The 25,079-nt window shown below is 40.2% G+C and overlaps 1 protein-coding gene across 4 annotated transcripts in view; it reads left to right on the plus strand.

Annotated features, from left to right (window-relative positions):
• The window catches only part of COL12A1 (collagen type XII alpha 1 chain), a 154,475-nt gene that overhangs the window by 122,948 nt on the left and 6,448 nt on the right, over positions 1–25,079 (plus strand). For all 4 annotated transcript variants that reach the window (XM_087718861.1, XM_087718858.1, XM_087718860.1 and 1 more), the window contains exons 53-63: positions 2,009–2,086; positions 3,278–3,364; positions 4,765–4,818; positions 6,464–6,559; positions 7,052–7,105; positions 8,775–8,828; positions 9,850–9,903; positions 11,681–11,743; positions 21,672–21,707; positions 21,822–21,888; positions 24,246–24,434. In XM_087718861.1, the coding sequence (XP_087574987.1) occupies positions 2,009–2,086; positions 3,278–3,364; positions 4,765–4,818; positions 6,464–6,559; positions 7,052–7,105; positions 8,775–8,828; positions 9,850–9,903; positions 11,681–11,743; positions 21,672–21,707; positions 21,822–21,888; positions 24,246–24,434 (832 nt within the window). The remainder of the gene's footprint in view (positions 1–2,008; positions 2,087–3,277; positions 3,365–4,764; positions 4,819–6,463; positions 6,560–7,051; positions 7,106–8,774; positions 8,829–9,849; positions 9,904–11,680; positions 11,744–21,671; positions 21,708–21,821; positions 21,889–24,245; positions 24,435–25,079) is intronic.

Consider the following 25,079-nt stretch of genomic DNA (forward strand, 5'->3'; position numbering starts at 1 on the left):
GATTATTATTGTTGTTGTTATTGCTGTTATATAAATATTATAATTCTGATATATTTGTTTTAGTCTATCCTGTCTGCTGCTTAAAGCCAATTAAAGCAGGATACAAACATTTTAAATAAATGCATGAATAACTGTTTTGAGTTTCAGAGTTCCACATTGTTCCAAAGCTGCAGCTCTAAACATTTGATAGAAAACTTCTCAGTTGTCTGAGTTCAAATAGAGTGTATAGATTATATGCAGACTGTTGGCTTCCATCAAAGTTCCCTCATATTCTTCAAAGTATTCCCACAATATTTGGCCTAGAATAGAAACAGAACTTCTTTTTTAGTAGCATCAACCTCTGAGTCAGTTTGCATGACTCAGTCATAAGAGTCACGAAGTCTTTGGCTGGGAGCAATATGTTTATTATTTTAAGTAACTTCCATTGCTAATGATAAACATATCAGTCACTGGCCATGATTCTTGGGAATTCTGAATATTGTAGTCTTAATTTATATGGAAGGCATAGATAAGGTTGGTGAGGCTTACATATAGCACCTCCACAATAATGATTTTGCTATGTCTCTCTTGTTCTGTACACAGCTATCCCTCCCACAAGACCATCAGAAAACCAGTGATAATATATAACAAACAGTAAAACATACTTTGTAGTTCTTAGCTGTTTTGGAAATGGTTTCTCCCTACTGCCTCGAAGTGGGATGAAATGCATGTTTAGAGGGTGTTCCTTCTGTGCTTGTCGGTGTCTCCACTCCTTATTTGTCATACTCCCCGCCTCTCATTTTCATGTGTCACACAATCTAGCTCAAAGCCTAAGTCGTGAGATGAAATTTTATTTATTTGCTGAGGTTTATTTGCTGTGCTGAATAATTGATTTTTGATACCAAGGTGAAAGGAAAAGCCTTTGAAATTCTCCTTTTGATAATAGCTTCAGAATTCAAGTTTTCTTTTCAATCATCCCATTGGCAGCCTCTCGGGAGAAATGGTTTTGGAGTCAGATCAGGGGTAAAATGCTACCAGTTCAGGATGGTTCGCCCGAACTGATAGTAAAAGGTGCTAAAAAAAGGTTCCAACAATCAGCTGTGTGATAATCAGCTGTGCATCATCGGAACTTTTTTTTTTACATTTTAAAGCATTTTTAAACTACCAGTTCGTCCGAACCAGTAGTAAAAAAAATGCTTTAAAAATGGTTTTAAAAAGTTCCAACAATCAGCTGTGCCACAATCAGCTGTGCCATGCAATTTATGTTGAAAATCCTGCTTTCTAGCAAATCTAAATCATGCGACGCAGTTCCCCCCACCCCCTGCTGTTCTACTTACCTTTGCAAACTCAGAAAAGGCTTCTTAGCGCCTGCAGTGCGCGTGCAAAGCGAACCGGTAGCAGACTTCAGAGCATTTCACCCCTGAGTCAGACAGATTGTGTGCATATGGGCAAGAAAAAGCTAAACGGGAACAGGGGAAGGAATGCTTGTTATTTTATATAAGTGGCAGAGCTCTTAAAGTTGAAGGTCGGTTATGAGTTAATGTCGGTCTTCCCAGATAAACCAGACTGGAAACACAACTAGGAGAGCTAAATCTACTTTATTGTAAGACTAAATTTGCAGAATCTTACAAATCCAAAAGTACAGCTTCCTGCCTACAAGTTTTAACTGTTAGAAGCATTAGGGCAGGCCCTTTCTAAAAAAAAATATTTTTAACTGTTAAATGATCGCAGGACTCTGGCCTCTCATATCTAGGCAGCATCTCCTCTTTCTCGAAAGCTATCCATGCATTTGATTACAATTAATCCAGTTTTATAGGAACCATGTGAAATATCACAGAGACATGAAGTAAACTACTTTATGACCATTTTCTTAGTTTCCTGTGTTAATGTCATTGATGGGGTAACAGGAACGATACTTTGCTAGCACTGGAAAGGAAGGCAATGTTTTATTTTGTTTAGATTGCATGATTTTGTAACTGAAGATTAATTCAGATATCATTTTAAATACACTTCCATTTCTGCTTTGTAGTTTGATATACAGAGCTTTGACATTGTGTGCAATTCAGTTTGGACCAGCAGAGATAGATGCTGCGACATTCCTTCTAAGGTAAATATATAGGAAATGTTTAGACAGATTTAGCCTGAGCTCTTGACATGAGCCTTCAAGAGAATAGTGTGGGATAACAGCCTTAAAAATTTCTTTTGGGAATAATAAATTATCTATGGGATTCTGAATCATACTGAATGCAGGAATGTAACTTTACCAGAGCATTTTCTAAATATTGCAGTCCAGACAGCCTATTGTAGAAAAAGCAATTTAGCTGCCTTATCACATTCCATTCTGTTTTCAGAATCTAGGACTGAATTCTTTAAAAAAATATTAAATATACTTCGTATTACCCTTCATCCCAAATTTGACTTACTGTTTTGTTTTTTAAATTGCTTGTGGACTTTGATATGGAAGCTAGGGTAAGGAACAGTAAACAACTGATTGTAGCTATTGTTAATATAGCATATTTGGCAAAAATCAGCCAGCCGCATTTGTGTCAATATGCAACCATATGGGCCATGTTCATTTTGAAGGAGAATAAATCATCAATGAAGGGAGATGAGTTGGGAAAAACAAGCAAGTAGAAGATAACTTGAGGAAATTCTTCACAGAGAAGAGAGAAATAAGTGCATAGTCTTACTGAAAAAAAACCATTGATTTTTAGCTACTGTGCTTCAGTAGATTTCCACTAAAATGATAAATTTCCAGAGACTTTTAGACTTCCGCCAACACCGTTTTCTGCTGAAACCAATTAATGTTTCTTAATGATACTTTATATCCCTCTGTTCTAAATCTAAAAAAATAGAATGGAAGCAGTGATAGCACTCAGGATACGGTGTGAATTATGTTCTTTTTAATTTATATTAGCGCCAAATCATAGGAAAGCTACCACTTCAACTCATAATCATATATCATCACCATATAATGTTGAATAAGCCAATATTTAATTGAGTTGATGTTGAATGTTAAATAGAAGCTGAATTAAAATAATATTTATTTATTTTTATATTTAATGAAAATTGAATTTAAATTAAAAGTATTAATTGATAAACATTAAGATTATTGTGCCACCCCCCATCTCTCCATGTCCCATATCAAAATACCTCTTAGAAACAATTATGTTGATACTGAGTTTTACTAGATTTTGATATCAGATATAGTTATAGTATATACTAAATTACCTACTATACCTTTTATCTCTCGGCAAAAGATCATTTTAAAATTCTCATATTTTGCTTTAAATTTCAGAGGGATGAAGCAAAATGTCCATCATTACCAAATGCTTGTACATGTGTACAAACCAGTGTGGGAGCTCCAGGACCTCCAGGACCTGCTGTAAGTTAAAAAAATCAATATATTGTGATTATAAGCCACATGGATAAACCTATGTTTAACTTCTGAAAGCTTCACTGAGTCTGGGTCAGAATCAATCAAAGACCAGAACACGTCACTTGATTTATGACTGGATCCGAAGTTTGGAACAGATCTAAAACAAGGGACTTACAACTTTGATCCAAAGTTCTGATGGTTGGGCCATCTGAAATCCCATGACTGCACTTAAGGCACTCAGGAATAGGACAAGGTTTGTGGCCATGGTCTCATGTCTACTTTTTACAAAACCACCACTCACCTGTTTTTTGGCAAATCTGTTCCATAGTGAACAATAGTCCAATTTACAATCATGGCATTTACCTAACAATCACTACATTCATTCTACAACTGACACGCTCATTTTACAATCATCAAAAAATTGCAAAGTTATGACTTAGAATCATAATGGGCAGGTTCCATTACAGTCATAACTTGAGGTCTGCCTGTATCATCTTTTGTAGTGGCAAGTAGTTGACTTCAGTTCCAGCAATGGCACAATTTGCAATTTAATGAGTTTATATGACGCCCAATCCCGAAGGACTCCGGGTGGCTTACAAATATGAAATGAAATAAAATAACACATAGGGGGAAAGAACAAAAACAGTTTAAAAAACACAACATACATTTGGCTTATCTGGGGGTTTGGACCTGATTTAAAATCAGCAACCCCAGGCCTGTTGGAACAGCCAGGTTTTGGTGGCTTTTTGGAAGGCCACAAGAGTGGGGAGGGTCTGGATCTCTGCTGGTAACTCGTTCCACAATAACAGCAGTCAGCAGCCATGATTTGTGTGCTCATTCCTAGAGTCTCTCTTACTGATATAGTTACATGTTATGTGTCTTGGGCTGTATAACGACAGTGCATTTCTGTAACACAAACATGGAAAACCTATGGGTTTGGGAATGAATCGTTCAGGTAATGACGGAAGCCAGTGAAATGAGCAAGGGGACTTATAAAGGAAACATTTCCTAACTTCTAACTCCACAAAAGGGATGAACCTGATTAAATATGACTGATACAGATCAAATGAATGCCACGCCTAAGGGCTGTTTAAATGTGAATGAAGAGGCATGCTGCTCAGAGAAAATTACCTCACACATAACAATTATTCAGCCGTTAGTCATTTAGTCATTTTAGCCTTCCTCCTTGTTTTATCACTTCTGCCTTCCTGAGGAAATAATATGTGCCCATCTTGTAGCCCATGGAGATTGTTTTTGTCCTGGCGCTATGCTGGAAGATCGTTTCATAACGGATAACACTAGGTCCTTCAGAAAATTGTGAAATGATGGGATGTTCTGTAAATAAAATTTAAACATAATGGTCTTTATCTCTTTGCCTCCCGGGTGTTTGTTTTTCTGGATTTTAGGGAGCCAGAGGTTCCAGTGGTGCAAGAGGTGAAAGAGGCTCAAGTGGACCTTCTGTGAGTATTTATGTATTCAATTTATATAACTGCCCATCTCAAATCAATAACCCTTGGCACTGTGCAATCTTAAAAACTATTAAAACAGTTAGAACGCAATGCAAAAAAAAATAGAAATACATATATCATGTTTTCCCGAAAATAAGACACGGTCTTATTTTCTTTTGACTCCCGAAATAAGCACTTGGCCTTATTTTCGAGGAGGTCTTATTATTTTTGAGGTGCAGGAGGTGGTGAGCTGTGTTGTAGTATTTTTGTGGACGGCTTATTTTGGGGGGGGGCTTATTTTAGTGCATGCGCTCAAAAGCCTGATTGGGCTTATTATCTGGGGAGGTCTTATTTTGGGGGAAACAGGGTAGAAGCCAAAATATATTATCATCTATTGGTATCAACATAACCAGGAAATGAGGCTCTTCACAGACTTGGGACCTTAGGCCTGGACACTTAGTCAGATCTTCAAGGCCTTCCAAAAGGGTAGCAGGGTCGGGTCCATCCTAATCTCGGGGAGGACAGGGGGGGGGATGATCAGAGAACAGGAACTGCAGCAGAAAAGGCCCTTTGTCTGGTCTCTGTCAGCCAACATTCATTGGCTGACAGGACCTGGTGAATGTTCATCTGAATTGGACAGGTAGAAACTAGAGGAAGACGGTGTCTGAGGTAGCCATGGCTCCAAGCTATGAAGGACTTTAGCCAACACTTAACTTGCGCCCAGAAACACACTGGCAACCAATGCATCTCCCAAAGCAGTGAGGTTACATATATGCAAGATAGCCAGCACCATTTACAATCCATGCAGCGGCATTCCAGCTGAAGCTTCTGAATGCTACTCAAGGACAGCTCCATGTAGAGCATGTTGCTTTAGTCTAAATAAGACATCATGAGCGCATGGATCGCAGTGAGCAGAGCCTTCCGATCCGGGAATAGGTACAAATTGGCAGACAGTCTGAAAGTGTGCAAAGGCCTCTTAGCCATCACATACTTTTTCTAGCAGGAGTGGATTGCCTCCCACTACATGTGCTTATGTAAGGAATTGGAGACATTTGTAATATCTGAGAAGTATAATTAGTTACAGCATCCTATTGAAGGCACGCTAAGTGCCACTTTACTTTTTTTTTGTTACCCACAATAATTTTATTATTTCTGTCATTTGCACTGGAGAATCTGTATGCATATGGGTTACGTAGTTTAAAAAGTAAGGATGCCAGTTTTTGTTTTTCCTTTTGCGTGGTACTAGTTCATGTAAGCAACCCCAAGCAATCCAAGTGAAGGGATATTCCCTACAAGAAAATACAAGAAATTTCATTTATCTACAATAATTGAATTGGGTTCCTAACACTTCCAAACAATGCGTTCCCATAAACATCTATTTAGCTTTTATGCTCATATGTTTAAAAAATGTCTATATTGCCTTTATCCATAAGGAAATCTTGGAAAGTACATACAGTAGCTTTGTATACAGAATCAAAGATATATCACCATAGCTGGGGAAGATGGGGAGTGCAATTCAACATTTCTGAAAGCAATTACGTTAGAGACAGCAATTGTTTAGTCACTTATTATCACCAAAGACTTGACTCCATCCTCATGTGGTTTTTTGTGAAAAAGTGACCATTTTGAGGGTTTTTTTGTCTTTTGCTATTCTTAGGGGCCCCCAGGTACTCGTGGAGACCCAGGCCCTCCAGGCCCTCAAGGGCCACCAGGACCACAAGGAATAAATGGGCTTTCCATTCCAGGAGATCCTGTAAGTAAGAATGCTGTTTGGCCAGGATAAGAGGCGAAGTGTAATGTAATCAATGTTTTCTGATAGCAGTTTGACATACTTTTCCCCAATATATTCAGATGTATGCTAAGTAAGTCAAGGTGTATGAATGCACCAAGCAGATTTCTAAACACTGCAGGGTTTTTAGATTGTGCGTAAACATAGAGACATGTTGTGGTGCTTATTTGGGTTTGCATTTGATCTGCTTCTTTGCTTAGAATATGTTCGCCTTTTCAGGGAAATACAAGAAGGTTAGGTATTGCTTTAATGTTTTATTGGGTGGAAATGTTGTGTAATAAACTATCATGCCTAGTTTTCATGGTGTGAACGAAAGAAAAGCCACACAGTACAGACACAAGTGAACTCTTGTTTTCTCTGATGACTTTTGAAGCTTAAAGATAGCTTGTCTGTTAAATAGACCCATAATTTCATTGTGTAGGAAATAAACAAAGCCTGTTCTTTTTTTCATTCTAGGGACGTCAAGGGCCAAAGGGTAACCCTGGAGAGCCTGGACTTCCAGGGCGATCAGTAAGTTCATGGCTGTTTATTTTCCATTCTTCCAAAAGACACTTTGCTTAGTAATGGAAATTCTGATCCCAGTCTTGATCCTGTCGTCAGGCTTGGAATGCGCTCTTTTGCACTGCGCAATGGCCTGCCACATTCAATGCTTTGGGAAAATGGGAGGGGGGATTATATGGAGCATGGGAGATATATAACATTCCTTTCTCAGAGAGTCAAGGACATCTTGCCCTGTACCTGGAGTGGTGTGACTGCAGTGGTGGGTTTCAAAAATTGTTCGAACCTACTCTGTGGATGTGGCCTCCTTTGTGGGAGTGGCTTGCCGCCCATGTGACCGGAGGGGAGTGGCTTGCCGCCCATGTGACTGGATATGAAGATGCCGACGACACTTGTCAGAACCACCTTAAATTACCTCACACACAGCACTGGCATGCATAAGAATAGGATGTAAACTTGTTTTTTAAAAGGCATCTTTGGTTTGCGTTAAAACAACTTCAACACACAAAATGTTCTGATTGCACCACAAACGCAATAGTCATCCTTACCTTTCACAGAGGCACTGAGTTTTATAAATATGAGCATGATAGTGTAGAATAATCATATCCAAGGACCAGTGGTGGGTTTCAAAATTTTTTGGAACCTCTTCTGTAGGTGTGGCCTGCTTTCCGGGTCCACTGGTGGAACCTCTTCTAACCGGTTCCGTAGATTTGATGAACTGGTTCCACCGAATAGGTGCGAACTGGTAGGAACTCACCTCTGTGTGACTGGGAGGCATCTTCAGTTGAGACGGTGCCTGATTGGGCCATGTGATGGACATGTGGGTGCTGGGCAGAGACTTGAACTTTCATTTGGGTGGGGAAAACCTGGAAACTTTCAGATTCGGGTTTTCCCAAATGTGCTAATATGACATCTTTAATAAAATGGAACTTTGAGGAATCTCAAGCCTCGGAGTCTTCTTTCATTAAGGGTATTACTTGGAACCCAAATCTGAAAGTTTCTAGGTTTTCCCCATCCAAACAAAAGTTCAAGTCCCTGCCCAGTACCCACATGTCCATCAGATGGTCCATCCATCCTGACACGATCCTGACATCGTAAGTAGCTATTAGTTAAGAGTGAGCTCTGAATAAGATTTGTAACAGGTCGATAATAAGATATATTTACCTTTAAAAGAATTAACAATACAAATAACTATAAACAACCAGAATGTAGGTAAAATGGAATTCTGTACAGCGTGCTGAAATTATAAATCAAAATCTACTTGTTTTGGTCCATTTCTTTTGCTTGGGGTCAAAATTGGTATCACTGCATCCAAAGAGCTAGTACAGTACAAGGAACTGTAGGTTAAAATAAAGTGGCGATATATGTTAAAATCGTGTTGCATCATTCCAATAGCAATAGCAATAGCAGTTAGACTTATATACCGCTTCATAGGGCTTTCAGCCCTCTCTAAGCGGTTTACAGAGTCAGCATATTGCCCCCAACAACAATCCGGGTCCTCATTTTACCCACCTCAGAAGGATGGAAGGCTGAGTCAACCTTGAGCCAGTGAGATTAGAACCGCTGAACTGCAGATAACAGTCAGCTGAAGTGGCTGCAGTACAGCACTCTTAACCACTGCGCCACCTCGGCTCCTTATATTCCAAAACCCTGTCTAATTAATGTGTTCTTTTTCACCTAGGGATCACCCGGCTTAAGTGGCCCTCCTGGTGCAATGGGACCTCCAGGCGACAGAGTGAGTAGTTCTGGTTTATCCTGGACAGTGGAAACTCTACAAAGGCTTTGAACAACATTAGGACATTTATAATTCTATATATCTTCATTTCGTTCAGTTTCCTTGAACCTTGAGAGGGGTGAAGCAAGTGGGTTTTAAATATACAACCTTTTTATGTTACTTGTTCTTTAGCTCAGATTTATTTGGTTTGATAGGGATCAGGGGACATTGTAGCCCAACACATACAGAGGACACCAAGTTTGAGAAAAGTTAATAACTGATGGAATGATGAAGAAACTATAGGCTTTGTACAGCTGTGATAGAAATCAGGGAGGGACTGCATTTAGCAACTAAACATACAGAAGCAAAGGCTTTGGATAAGAGGAAATTAAGCAATAATCCTAACATAATTCTTTGTTCTGGTGGAGAAGTAGATAATGTGGTTCCACCACAAATCCGCGCACAACAAAAGCGAGCCTGACTAAACCGCGGTGACTAAAGCGCGGTGACAAAACCGCGCGACGAATGAGTGACTAATTAGCCCTAAAGCACGCCGACAGAAGCGCGCTGTAGCGGAACCCTATACCTAACCCTAACCCTGAACCTAAACCTAACCCTAAACCTAACCCTAAACCTTACCTTAAATTAAATCGCGCTTCTGTCAGCGCGCTGTTGTCAGCGCGCTTTTGACATCGCGGTTTTAGTGCCGCGGTGTTGTCGGCGCGCTTATGACGTTCGTGCTTTTGTCGGGTCACGGATAATGTATGCCAGCATTAAATTTTCCTAACTAGTATTCAGCATAAATGCTAAATTTTCTAAGACCTTTGGTAGTAGTATATAGTGTATGTTGTATGTTGTAGCTATAGTTACTGGTCCCTTGTAACAGGGGATGTTTAGACATTGTGGTTTTGAATGTTTTTGATACTTTTTATGGAGTGGTTGGTTCAAAAGCTTTTCTGCATGAATATATTGTCCCTAAAAGCAAGGAAACAAACAAAACACACACACACCCAATTCATAATATTCATTGTTCTCCAAACAGGGTTTTACGGGAAAAGATGGCCAATCAGGACCAAGAGGTCCCCCAGGACCAGTGGTTAGTGTTGACTTCATTGTTGGAATGATAATGTAATAGTGGAACTATGATGGATGGTGCTGGTGGGAGCTGTGTCTGTTTTGTGTCAGACAGTGACTGTCATCATTTGCAGGAACACATGGTATCAAAGCAAATTAAATTACAGCTGGCATATTAATTCAGTGCTCTGAGTGTGGATGCTGAAATATAGCAAAAATGGCTTCAGTCATCGGTTAGAACAGTGTTTCTCAAGCTTAGCAGCTCAAAGGTATGTGGACTTTGACTCCCAGAATTCCTCAGCCAGCATGCTGGCTGGGGAATTCTGGGAATTGAAGTCAACACATCTTAAAACTTGAGAAACACTGGTTTAGAAGAATGTGAAGATTTGCAGTATGAAAGGCATATTAAAGAAAAGCCTTAAGAAAAAGGGGACTTACAGGAGAGCAAAGTGAACACTACATGCAGTGATATCAACCGCTGACCCGCTGGAAGTAGGAGAAGAGGCAAAATTGAGTTTTTGGAGCTCTGAAGATGTGCTCTCCACATTGCAGTATTAGTTGCAGGTCCAATTTACTTGATCCAATCCTGTTGACTGCATAATACATCTACGTCTCGCCACATGAAATAAAATGTACAATCTCATTTTCCCTTTGCTCTTCTGTCATCTTCCTATAAATATCAAATTTGTAATAAATTGTATTGTCAAAAGCTAAAACTTGATAATTTTGCTCTGATCAAGTTTTTTTTACAAAAAACTGGTTGCTCTTTTTTTAGATCATGCTTTTATTGCTAGAAATAAAACAAAATATTAATAAAATATTACTCTGGTATCAGTACAATTGAGTGGGTTCAGAAGTACTTCACGAGAAAAGTCTTGCACTCTTCTGTACACAATAGAATTCCTTACTCTACTAGGCTGTAAATTCTTGGTTTGGATAACGTAGAACTGCGTTGCTTGTGATCAGACCTAGATATTGCATACAAATATATACATAGTAATGTTTTACCTGTAAATGACTCTTTCTGTTTTAATAGTAATAATATTCACATGAACAGCCCTTTAAACTCAATATAAATCATTCTAAACTTGACTGTAAACAGTATGATTTCTGTAACAGAGTTGTCAAAAGTCTGGAATGCCCTACCTGATCCAGTTTTGACAGTTTCATTCACAAATTGGTTTCCATGGACCTTACTTCATACTTATGTGGTCAGTAGAGGGGGCATGCATAAGTGCACTAATGTGCCTATTGTCCCTGTCGTCCGTATTTTTATTCTCTTGTCCTCGTTTTTGTTTGACAAATTCCAATAAATAAATAAAGGAATACATAAATAAAAAGACCAAGATTAAATCTTTAATAATGTAACTGAAGCATCATTCTAATGGGCTACTTGGAAAAAGGGCATGTCAGTTTCTCCTCCATTAAATATGAAAGTATGGTATTGAGGCAATTGACATAATTAGCATAATGACCTCACCATGCAAACAATATAAATTGTAGATGTAGGAAAATGAAGTAAAATGAATGTAAATGGAACTGCCTTATCTAGGTGACCCCAGGTGGATAAGGCAGTTAACATTTATCTTAATTTTGCTTGATTTATTGCATTTACCTGTCCATTATTTCAGGGAAGTGGTCAGACAGAAATTTGGTCTACTCAGTTTTCTCCCAGTATTTGCTGAATTTCTGAGTATATGTTTCATTTCAGATATATACATTGAACAAACACATAAACAAATTTCCTCAAGACTATTATTTCCCCTTTCTATATATCTTTTCAATCCACTCGTTCACAGGGTGCCCCAGGAGTGCCTGGAGTTGCTGGTCCATCTGGGAAACCAGGCGATCGTGGTTCAGCGGTAAGAGAATCCATCACTGGCATTTATTGTCTCTTTTGTGAAAAGTCGTTTTACTTTACCAATAGGAAATGGTATAATGGCTATCATTGATGGCAAGTCACTTTTTATCATTCATGCTTTTCCCAGCATGAAAGTCAGGTCTGGAAATTGTGGTTGTAGGAGTTTTCTCCCCCCACCCCACTTTTTAAAAAAGTACTCCAATTGAACATGCCAAGGTTTATATTTCTCCACTACATAAACATCCCAGAGGTAAATTACTTAGTGGGATTACTATTTGCTATTTTTAAAATTCAGTCAAGTGTGATATACTGCCTGTGGTGGTTTTTTTAATGTAGCACTTTGAGAACATTTAAGCTTGAAAATACTTGAATGAAGGTTCCCAATCTTCTGTGGCTAGCGTCAAATTTGAAACTGTTTTAGGGATTAAGTGGGATCAGAAGTTGGCCTTAATAGCAATCGATGGAGCCCCTTTGACAGATGCATCCAAGAATGTGATGGGCAAACATTTGGCATCAGATGTCTATGGAAATTTTCAGTCATTCAGGTCTAGTACCCAAAGGTGCTTTTTCCAAAGGGACCTGGACTTTCTTTTTTTCCCTTTGGAAGATGTTTCACGTCAGTTCAGAATGGAAGAATCTTCTTGGATGAGAAGAAACAGCATGAAATATTTGAGATATTTGGCATCAGGAAATGCAACAACATCCATCTGTTTATCTTCGTTGTTATCAGTATTCTTGAAGACGCATAGATTGTTCTGATGAAGAAGGCAAAGTCTGATTCTGCTAACCACATACCATAAACCACATACCATGGTGTTGGCTTTGTATTATTTTGCCTCTTTGTTGAAAGACTTTGCAAACCCATGGCTGTAAGAACTCTGATCATAAGACTATTTAGTCATATCTGATGGTGCAGTGTTCTAACCACTGTAGCAAACTCTGCCCACAGCCTGGAGTTCAGTCTTGATGAGGCTCAAGGTTGATTCAGCCTTTCATCCTTCTGAGATCGCTAAAATGAGAACCCAGATTGTTGGGGGCAATATGCTGGCATTGTAAACCACCCAGGAAATGCTACAACGTACTATGGGGCGATAAATAAATCTAAATAATGTTGCTGTATTTCTAGAGTAAGTGAGTCAGACTAGCATATACCATGGATTTGAGTTGGTCTAAATTGTAATCTGCTTTGGTCTCTAAGAGCAGCCTGGTCTAAGGCATAAGAAAGCTAATCTTTTCATGGAAGGGAAGCATGATCACTTCTGTTATTATTGTAAACTTCAAAGTGCTTTGAAAAAGTTAAGGGGCCAGAGGCCAGTTTAGCGTTGGCAGTATTAACATGGGTGTAATTCTACATATCATTTAAATTAAGAGTGTGTAACCTGAGAGCCTAAACTTATTTTTGAGATCCTTAAAATCACCTCTGGCTATGATTGTGAAAAAATTAGCAGGGCAACTTTCTGCTTTTATGAAGTGGGAAACATAGAACATATAATGTAAAATAGATTGAACATACTGTGATGTTCCCGTGGTTCGTCCATGAGGCCAATGTTGAGAAAAGACATGGACACGATCTTTCTCGGGATGGAGCGACCAAGATTGGGGTCTGGAAGCCCCTTTTATTGAGATTGAACAAAGGCAGGACGAGCAATAGCATGCGATTAAAGACAGCCTGTAAAAGTACAATTGCTAATCTACTGCTCAGGGAAGTTCTGTCTATATATGGTCATATCCTGGGCATCGTTGGGTAAGGCACATCTAGAGTGGACTATCAGGATGTTATGTTATGCACTATCAGGATATCAGGATGTTATGGAGTTTGTTTCCTGTGGTTCAGCGTGGCTGCGCATGCCCTGTTATGCACTGGGCCATGGGTGACCCACACCTACACAAGGAGTTAAGTGACAACATAAGGGGGAATAGAAAGTTACAGCACAGCATAGGGGGGAGAAAGGGCATGTGTGGGAGTAGCTGGCTCACATAGTTCATGTTACATGAGGCTGCATTGTGAGTCCTGGCCGTTTAGGCTGGAAAGATGTTTCTTGTGCGATGTTTTTGCATCCCTGTGTATGTGTGTTTTCAGACAGCAGAAACTGCCCTGCACACACACACCCGGAATGGATTCCAACAACATACTAAAAAAAATTCCCAAAATCCCAACTAAGAAAAATTGAAAAAACAGAAAGTCTAGACAAATCTCCCCATACCAGGAATTTTTACTTAGCTTGCATTCAGCCTCTAGCCTTGCCTGAATGTTATTTTTTGTTCCGTTTTTATATAAGGCGAATCCATAACATGATTTGAGAGCGTATAAGAATTGCCCCATTCCCCATATGCTTGACATCACATTCACCATTTCTCAACGTTTATAGATCTGTTCCCAGCAGGAACTCTGGCGCATAGAGTCTGTCCAGATGTTTGGTTAGACTTATGAGGCAGATAGGATTTCAGCCCTGACATTTGTGCTATCACAAAATGCCAGAAGGGCAGCCTAAGACCATATGTGTGAATAGTCAGCCAAATGTAGCCTGCAGAGATCTAAAGGTCATGTAGGTTTCTCTGTAGTTGTATGGCCCAGTTCCAAAGTAGCACTTTATTCAGTCATACACCATTTCCTTTGATAATTTCAGACTTCCATTGCCTCTTTGTAGAACCAGTCAAACAAAGAACTAAAATATATAGTTTAATCCAAGGATGAGCTGAGGATCTCATGATCATGTGTAGTAAATTCCCACCTGAACCTGTGGTAAGACTATTAGTTAATTCTAGACACTCATGCAATAGCAATAGCAATAGCAATAGCAGTAGACTTATATACCGCTTCATAGGCCTTTCAGGCCTCTCTAAGCGGTTTACAGAGAGTCAGCATATTGCCCCCAACAATCCGGGTCCTCATTTTACCCACCTCGGAAGGATGGAAGGCTGAGTCAACCCTGAGCCGGTGAGATTTGAACCGCTGACCTGCTGATCTAGCAGTAGCCTGCAGTGCTGCATTTAACCACTGCGCCACCTTGGCTCTTGCCTAGCATCTTGGCTCATGCTAGTTTCACAGAATATATCTCAAGCAAATTAGACACTAGTGTAGTAATTCAGTTCATCTTGTGAACATTACCTGATCTCTCTAAAGAAGATAATAATTCAAAGTGGTGCAGATTTGCAGGGATTAATGTTTGCTCTACCACCAACTCTGTTAAAACTGCAAAATGCTAACCGGTACAAAAAAATAGGCAAAGCTATGTAATTTGTGTTTAACTTGTCTCCAGTATGAAAATAGGAAGGTGAAAGATGAAGTTTGAATTTGATAGAAATATGGATCAGGGAATTCCTATTTATGATGAATGAATTTAAACCTCCAATTGACCTGTATCCTAGGGTCAGGGTTAGAGTTCAAAACAGTGAGGGAAGAAGTTATCTTGAGTTTGTAAAAAAAAAGTCTTGCCAGGGAGTATTCAAACCTTCAGCGCTGAGGTCTTTACTCTTCAGCACTTTTATGAATGACCTTGCATAAAGCGATGGAGGCAACAATTATCGAATTAACAGTTAATACAGACTTTTATGGACTACCTAATAACCTAAAAGGAAAAAAAAATGAAGTTGAAAAACACCTGTAAAACTGATAGAAAAAGACAATGAAATTTAACAAAGATAAATGTGGAGAAATAGGATAGGGATTAACAGTTATCAATAAAGGTAAAGATTTCCCCTGTCCAGTCATGACTGACTCAATGGGGCAGTGCTCATCTCTGTTTCCTAGCGGAGGAAGCCAGCATTATCCGGAGACGCTTCCGTGGTCATGTGACCAGCATGACCATACGCTGAGGCACACGGAACACTGTTACCTTCCCACTGAAGTGGTACCTATTTATCTACTCCCATTTGCATCAGGGGTGGGTTGCTGCTGGTTTTACTACCGGCATGCGCAGAACAATTTACAGTGAACTGCGTATGCACAGCCACTAAGAACCAAAATGGCGACAACCAGGGAACCGATTCGAGGGTGTGGCAAGCCTGCGTCACTGCCAGTTCTGCGACCCAGGCCTGAATTCCACAACCAGTTTGGCTGAACCGGGCTGAACTGGGATCAACCCACCTCTGCTTTGTATGTTTTCGATCTGCTAAATGTCAATGGGGATTCTCAGTCATTCAGGTCATGGTTGTCCCAAAGATGCTTTCCCCCCAAGAGGTAACTGGACTTGAAGATGTTTTGCATCCAAGAAGCTTCTTCAGTTCTGACTAGATAGCGGTGACGTTTCAATTGCCAGGAACTGGGGCAAAGAATAGGAGCTCACTGTGTGAAGCAGCACTCAAGGTCTCAAACTCCCATCTATCAGCTTTCCAGCTGACAAGCTCAGCATTTTTAATTGCTGAGCCATGGCGTCCCAGTTATAAAAAGGATTAAATATTTTAGGAATCCAGATAAAGCCTTTGGAAGAATGATTTAAATCAGTGGTAGTCAACCTGGTCCCTACCGTCCATTAGTGGGCGTTTCAGCTTTCATGGTAGGCGGTAGGGGTTTTGTCCGATACTGAAGCACTTTCCTTTTTTTAATTTAATTGACTTTAAAAAAAAATTCATAGCATTATTTAAAAATTTTCATTAGGTTTTCATAAAATCACCATTATTGTGGAACCGGTGGGCGGTTAGAAAATTTTACTACTAACAGAGATACAAAAGTGGGCGGTAGGTATAAAAAGGTTGACTACCCCTGATTTAAATCAACCTTTTTTAAACCTGGAAAAATCCCTTTTTCTTATTTGTGCCCTCAGATGTTAATATCCTTTTTTACCTTGAATACCTGCACAAGTATAAAAGTTGGAGCATAAATCTATAAATAAGGGAACTGTAGTGAATCTGTTTCAGATATCTTAGATTTGAGGATGATTCATGAAACAAGACCAAGGAAGGAATTAGACAACTCCCATTTGGATCCATAGGAATACTTTTGAGACAAGTTGTTCTTTATCTTAATGGAGTTGGGAAGGGCAATCTAGGTCACCAGGACCAAAGTCTCTGGAGTCAGTGAAGGAATTCAAATTAGAACAAACCTGACCTATTGTTCTCTATCCTCTGCTTGAAAATATGCGGTAAAATGGAACCACCCAATCCTAGATAATCGAATTCATATCAAATTATTCTTTTCTTTCCCTTTCCCCAACATACAACCAGCCTGTGGCTTCCTGTTGTTTAAAATCAATCGTTCCCAACCTGTCAAGTCCACAAGAGTATCATAGGTCTCCATTTGTAACCATCAGTAATATTCCATTTGAAATGGCCAGGGGTGGGTTCAACCGGTTCGCGCCGGTCCCTGCGATCCGGTTGGTCGCCGAACCCGGAAGTAAGTAACCCGGTTTTGATGAATTCTGTGTTTCCACGCATGCGCAGGACGCATACAGCGCCTGCGCGATCCTCCAGGAGCAGCTGGAGCATCGCACAGACGCTAGTACGCATGCGCGAGGACGCCGCACACGTGCGCGAGGACGCCGCCGGCCTCGTTCCCACCGAACCCACCCCTGGAAATGGCCAATATTTCTCAAAGTCACCAGGTTTTGTTTTTAACGTTTTAGCATTCTAATTAACATTTCATGAGATTACAGCTTTCTTCCCATATCTCTGTCAGGACTATAAACATTAAAATTAAGTTGATTTAATTTGGGAATCAGGTGCCATCTAACTGAATTCTATATCCATGGTGTATACAGATATTGCATTCTCAGCCCCTGGTATTTTTCCAAATAAAGGGGAAAAATGAGAACCATTGTTTAAGATTATTGGTGTATGACTTGCATTCTGCAGATAAAAAAAAATCACCAGGTTATGACTTTATTCTGTATAATAACTCTAAATTATTTGAACGGGGCTTTAATTCCCCCCCCCCAGTGTTGTCTCTATGGGTTTATTTTATTTTTCTTTCGAAAGGATGGATTCTGCTATTGCTGTGGCTTCCTAAGATTATTTTGTCATAGGTCTGTGAGGATATGCTGTCTTCATTTTCAGTGCATGCTGCTGATGTTGCTTGATTCTAAAAAGTCTTGGCAGTAACAAGAATTATGAAACAGAGACAGATGTGCTCTCTGAACCTTGCATTCCCAGCCAGACCTAAGAATATATAAGGGCATTTTGAGTCAGGATGCCTGGTGATGAAGTTCCTATATTTGAAACTATCTCTAGTGTAAATGTTTTACTTTTGTTCATGATCTCAGTGACATATTTTATAAATACTGACATTGTATTTAATTGCATACAGTTATGTTCTGCTCCTGACTTCTGGAATATTTTTTGTGTATCATTAAGCAGCGTGAAAACACATTGAGAAGTTTGAAAGAACCTAACTAGTACCAGATCTAGCGGTGTCTTTTGCTGGGCTAATGAAAAAGTATTAAGTGACAGATTTCAGGAAGACATTTGCAAGAATATTTAATATTCAAAGTAGACCAATGACATTTGTTAAAGAAGAGAGGCAGTCAATTTTGGAATGGGGGAAGTATTTCCCATTTCTTAATAAAGGAATACAACTTGTACTTGAGAGACCGCCTGCTGCCAATTACCTCCCAAAGACCCATTAGATCCCACAGGGTTGGCCTCCTCCGGGTTCCGTCTACTAGCCAATGCCATCTGGCTACTACCCGGGGGAGGGCCTTCTCTGTGGGAGCGCCGGCCCTTTGGAACGAACTCCCCACAGAGATTCAGACCCTCACCTCTCTCCAGGCCTTCCGAAAAGCCGTTAAAACCTCGCTGTGTCAGCAGGCCTGGGGTTGATGAGTTCCCTTCCCCTCTCGATTGTGTGTCTATTGGTTATTTTAAAGGCTTGTATTTGTAGCTCTTGTGTTCCCCTTCCCCTCTTGGGTTTGCGAGCCGCCCTGAGTCCCGTTGGGAATAGGGCGGCATATAAATAAAACGAAACCTAAACCTAAACCTTATTCAGTTATGTTAAATTCTGAAAGGATTGTATTAAGAGTTATACATACAAAAGTCTTACAGACTGATTATTTGTATGCTTGTGTGTGCATTTGTGTGTATTCCAGAATACTATTGCTGAATGCCCATATTACAAGGACAATAACTCTGACAGGTTCGCTGTAACCAACTCCTTCAATGTTGCTTTTAATCAATGAAACAAGTAGTAATCCCGGTTTCAGCAGAGACAGTTCAGGACTGAACTTAATTTAGAAACTAAGCAGGACTGGCCCTGGATAATACTTGGATGAGGGACAATCTGGAAATTCCAGGAGTGTAGCTTAGATAGATAAGTTGCAGAATAATCAAGAAAGAACACAGAGAAGCCGTGTGCATATTATTGCCAAGGGGTACATGTATGAAGACACACTTGACTTTGAAAGAGTTTTTATTTTTTAACAATTAGAGTTGGGGGGGAGACTCCTTATTCCAGGAAAAAACAAATTACTTGGACTTGAAATTATGATATTTCATCAGGTAGCTAGATTGTTTCTGCTACATTTCATTTTAATTAAAAATGAGAAAGCATTAATTGAAAAAAAATGCTCAATTTTCATTTTTATTGGAAATTATTATATTTATTTATTGTACAGAAACTGAACACACACACACAAACACACACACAGAGAGAGAGAGAGAGAGAGAGAGAGAGAGAGAGAGAGACCTACCCTGCTTTCTCATTAAATTGGCATTGAGAATATAGGAAGACACCACAGAAAACAATATTGAAATAATGTCTCAGAGGAGAACTAGAAATACTAATGTAGTTCAGTGTGTTTTCTTTTTCAGATCACTCTTATGGATGACTCTAAACAGATCCGTTTTAGTTACACCCTTAAAAAGCTGCTTGATCATTACTTTAGCATTAATTATAAATAACATTGCTTTTTTGCCAAGGCAGAATGGAATATGTTTTATTAATAAAAATCTCTCTTGGAAACAGAGATAGAACATAGCTCAACGGTCATATAACTATTTTAATTGCAAAAGGTTCAGCATTTTGATTAGGGAAACAAGACAGACTGGTGTCTGAAATCTTGGAAGATGCTCTTGAACTATTTTGATTAATGTTTCATGCGGTAGATAGTTTGCAATATTCCTAAAACACATGAGAGCAATTTCTGTATTCACATTCCTTTAGAATTTAAAAACTATCTATCTATCTATCTATCTATCTATCTATCTATCTATCTATCTATCTATCTATCTATCTATCTATCTATCTATCTATCTATATGGGCAGTGCTGCTATAAAACATTTTATCTGTTAAAAGTGCAAATATGAAGATCTAGAAACAACAGTTCTTGAATGCAGAGTAAGCAAGAATAATTTGCAGATCAAAGTGTTCTGAATGGCTTGATGTAGTCACATTTCCTTCTCATGCCTCAATTCCTTTGCCTTACTATTTCTTACTTCTTTTTTGTGTATTGCATCATGTTGCTTACCACAAAAGGAAATAGAATGAAGGGTATGTATATTAAAAAAAAAAGAAATCAGAATTTAAATACGAGATCGAATACATTTCTAATTGAGTGAAACAGCTATTATTGGATCTGGGTTTGAAAAGACACATACATTTTGACTGATTGGGTCCATGCATGGATGAAATGGGGTTATGTTTTCTGTATAGAATGAAGCCTGATTGCTCCAGCAGAAAAGATATAGTGGGGAACAGAGGGAAGCAGCCAAGTCCATGGGTGGTAGGGAAGGAAGACGGGAAGCTGCTGGGAAAAGAGGATGAAGCACAATCATGAACCTTCACAATCCTTGTCAATCACTCGGCTTCATCCTGTATATTATATTATGCTGTGTATCAGTGGTGGGTTTCAAAAATTGTTCGAACCTATTCTGTGGGTGTGGCCTTCTTTGTGGGAGTGGCTTGCTGCCCATGTGACCAGATGGGAGTGGCTTGCTGCCCATGTGACCGGATATGAAGATGCCGACGACACTTGTCAGAACCACCTTAAATTACCTCACACACAGCACTGGCATGCATAAGAATATGATGTAAACTTGTTTTTTAAAAGGCATCTTTGGTTTGCATTAAAACAACTTCAACACACGCAATGTTCTGATGGCACCACAAACGCAGTAGTCATCCTTACCTTTCACAGAGGCACTGAGTTTTATAAATATGAGCATGATAGTGTAGAATAATCATGTCCAAGGACCAGTGGTGGGTTTCAAAAAAATTTGGAACCTCTTCTGTAGGTGTGGCCTGCTTTCCGGGTCCACTGGTGGAACCTCTTCTAACCAATTCGGTAGATTTGACGAACCGGTTCTACCGAATAGGTGAGAACTGGTAGGAACCCACCTCTGCTGTGTATGTTGTATGTATGTATGTTTATTATACTTGTATGCCACCCTATTTCCGAGGGACTCAGGGCGGCTAACAAATAAGTGGGGAAGGGGGGAGATACAAAAAACAAACAAGACAAAAACAAGATACACAAAACAGATTAAAAGCAACACAACAGTCACAGCAATTCAAGTGTATGAACAAAGCTCCAGGACATTCATATGTTCTACACCATGATGCATAATGAGATTAAGACATGCTGAATCAATGGAACAAGGATGTCCACTGGTTCAGCATTTTATTATATCAAACAGCCCTGTCCTATATAATTGCAAGGGAGGAAATTCTGCAAGGGATTTGCAAAGGGTTTTGATGCTTAAAAATCCAGAAAACATTCAGTTGTGGCATCCTGTTCTCCATCTAGGGAAATGCCAATCTGCTCAATATTTTGCCAAATTGTTTTTCTGCATAAGTAGATGATGACTGATTCTAAAATTTATGGGGCTCTTTATATAACACCCCCCGACCCCAAAAAAAGTCCCTTACCTGATGCAGAAACATCTATTACGGGTATTTTTTTAAAAAATTCATTCTTTGGGTTTTGCTACTTGTGTCATTTACTTGTGCTTCACAATGCTATCCTATGATAAGGTTTTGATTGACTATAATTTGTTACAGGGGCCAGTTGGATTGAAAGGTGAAAAAGGTGACCGAGTAAGTACAGCTTTAAAATAAGTTCACATACATTTTTTAACTCGTTAAATGCAGTTTTTTTAAAATTATCTCTGACTAAGGTGAGAAATAAACCAAGTCTTTTTTCTTTCCAAGGGAGACATGGCTTCCCAGGGTATGATGCGAGCTGTCGCAAGACAAGTCTGCGAACAAATGATCAACAGTAAGTGGTTCTTCTATCACATACAGCAAAACCAGAAGTGATATTCAGCCGGTTCAGACCGTCTTCAGTGAGCTGGTTGTTAAAATTCTGCCCAGTTCGGCGAACCAGCTAATTCCAACCACTGACAGGCCCTGCCCCCACCCATTTTTCAGACCCTTTGGGGGCCTTTTTTGGCCATTTGGGGGCAAAAAAGAGCCTGAAAAACGGGGAAGTGGGACCAGCCAGTGTTGGGATTAGTCTGAACTGGTCAGAATTGTTGAATCCCACCTCTGCCTTTGACGTGAGTGGCCGGGAGGCAGCGCTGGGTGTGATGAAGGATGTTGAGTTGGCTACACCCACCCAGTCACATGATCACCCAGCCACGTCTACCCAGCCAGAGAAACGGTTGTTAAATTATTTAAATCCCACCACTGAACAAAACCATATACAAAGTTGTCAGTCCCTAACACACTGTGAACGTTAAACATGTGGGGTATTTGCAGAGTAGCCATGCGATTTATAACAGCCTTCCCTCTAAAGCAGGGGTGTCAAACAGCCTATGGGATCCTTAGATCTGGCCCGTGGCGCCACCCTGGTTTTGTGTATTGGTGGATGGAAGACGCAGGAGCCATGGTTGCAAGAACAGATGTTTATTTAATACAAGATGACAGCGATTCAAACCGCCCGGTAACGCGCCAGGGTATTTATACTCATAACAGTAACTGACAGAACAGTCAAAACCAATCAGGTTGGAGCTGACATAACCAATCACGGGCTGGCAACTGGCTAGCAACAGGCTATGCTGCGTCCCAGCCAATCAGGGTGCAGCATAGGCTGTTGCCGGCCTTTAAAGAATATCCTGGATATTCAACACCTGGAAACAGTGAAGGACAGGCCTGCGATTCCTCTGCCAGCAAAAACGGAGATCGGGCGGACCATTTTCGCTGGCAGAGGGTTGCAGGAAGCTGTCACAGCCAAAAACGGAGCCCGCAAGGGCCTATTTTTGCTGCCAGACTGCTCGGACCAGCACAAACGCCCCCAACATGAGTGCTGTTGACCGGCCATGCTCCCCCCCATAAGTCTAATAAAAGCCTGATGTGGCCCTCAATGAAATTGAGTTTGACACCCCCACTCTAAAGGGTGTTTTCTTAATGGGAAATTGGAACATAGTTTCTTTTACAAGTGTATGTTAGTTCACAATCCATATAGGAAGTGAAAGAGACAGAGCAAAGTTCTTTCAGTTGTTTATCAGTGGTACTTTCCTTAATTCAGTAGTCTGAGCTAAAAGGTCAAGAATGGTATTGCTAGGAGTAAATCTTTTAATATTTAGATTTATACTTGTTGGTTAACATTATGTTGTTTTTTGCCCCTTTGAATCAGTGTTGATTCCTGGCAATAGCCTGGATGTATTTTTGCAGTATTCTGGGCAAGATTTTTCAGAAGTGATTTGTTATTGCCTTCTTCTTAGGGTCGAGAGAAGGGACTGACCCAAGGTCACCCAGCTGGCTCTTTGCCTAAGGCAGGAGTAGAACTGGAGAATCTATTCGTTAAAAAACAAAAAACAATTTTTTTTAAACTTCTTAGTATCTGACTGTGAAATTCTTTTGGAATCCTACGGTTTTGTGGAATACCATTGCTAAAACCTGTGCTAACTTATGAAAATTTGCATGTGCTATTTTTGATGTCCTGTTTAATGACGCGTTTCCTCTTTTTTCCCACTCTTCAAGTAACCATCTTAACTGTTTAGCAATAGCAATAGCAATAGCAGTTAGACTTATATACCGCTTCATAGGGCTTTCAGCCCTCTCTAAGCTGTTTACAGAGTCAGCATATCGCCCCCCCACAGTCTGGGTCCTCATTTCACCCACCTCGGAAGGATGGAAGGCTGAGTCAACCTTGAGCCGGTTAGATTAGAACCGCTGAAGTGCAGATAACAATCAGCTGAAGTGGCCTGCAGTACTGCCCCCTAACCACTGTGTCACCTCAGTTTATTATTCACTGGTCATAATCCAGGAGACACTCATGCTGACAGCACATCTGGGTTACTTCAGGCAGTCACACGTGCTTGGCCATTCATTACCCTAGATTTAAATTTATATATTTCCACTGGTGGATTGGAACTGTAGAGGAGGAGTAAAACATTTGTCAGAGAAATCAATACATAATCACAAGTATCTGAAGAGTGAGTGCAAGCATAATCCATTCCTGATTGAGTTGGAGAAAGGAACCAATATAGGATTATGCATAAGTTTATTGAATGGTTCTTTTTTTTTCCAATGGTAAATTGTACTGGTTTTGACTTTGCCATCACCTAGTAGCGATCACTCTAAAAGGATGTTTCATTATTCACCCTTCTTTTCTTTTTCTCTCCCCAAAAGACCAAATGACCCGAATTAACCAGATGCTGAATCAAATTCCAAACGATTACCATTCAACTCGCAACCAGCCTGGACCTTCAGGGCCACCAGGCCCCCCTGGACCTCCTGGGACCACAGGAGAACCTGGAAATGGAGGCAGGCCAGGATTTCCGGGCGCACCTGGCATGCAAGGATCTCCTGGCGAGCGAGGTGGGTTGTCCTTAGGGGTCATGGGGACATTCCCCTGCAGAAGGAACGGGGTCTTAGCTGAACTTTCAGGATCTGGGACAGTGATGGGACGATCAGCAAAACAAAGAGTGTATGTGAAATGCCAGACTATGAAAACCATTTACGTTCCTCAAAGTGGCATTGAGCAAACAATCCTGCGGATTACCTCTCTCAGACCAATTAGATCGCACAGGTTGGGTCTCCTCCGGATTCCATCTGCCAGCCAATGTCGTCTGGCGACTCCCCGGGGGAGAGCCTTCTCTGTTGCAGCTCCAGCCCTCTGGAACGAGCTCCCTGTTGAGATCCGGATCCTTACTACCCTCCCGGCCTTCCGCAAAGCCACCAAGTCCTGGCTGTTCCAGCAGGCTGGGGGGAGCTGAGAAGCATCTACCTCCATAGAAATTGTGAATGTTGGTTTCGTTTTTAATATGTTTTCTTTGTCTTGTTCCCCCCTTTCCCTTGTCTTTTGTGAGCCGCCCGGAGTCCTCCGGGAGTGGGCGGCATACAAGACAAATAAATAAATAAATAAATAAATAAATAAATAAATAAATAAATAATAATAATAATAATAATAATAATAATAACAACAACAACAACAACAACAACAGCCGAAGTAAAAGCAAGTGC

Source organism: Thamnophis sirtalis, unplaced genomic scaffold, assembly GCF_051295495.1.
Source record: "Thamnophis sirtalis isolate CommonGarterSnake01/CBP01778 unplaced genomic scaffold, rThaSir2_p1.2 scaffold_6, whole genome shotgun sequence".
Taxonomy (NCBI): Eukaryota; Metazoa; Chordata; class Lepidosauria; order Squamata; family Natricidae; genus Thamnophis; species Thamnophis sirtalis.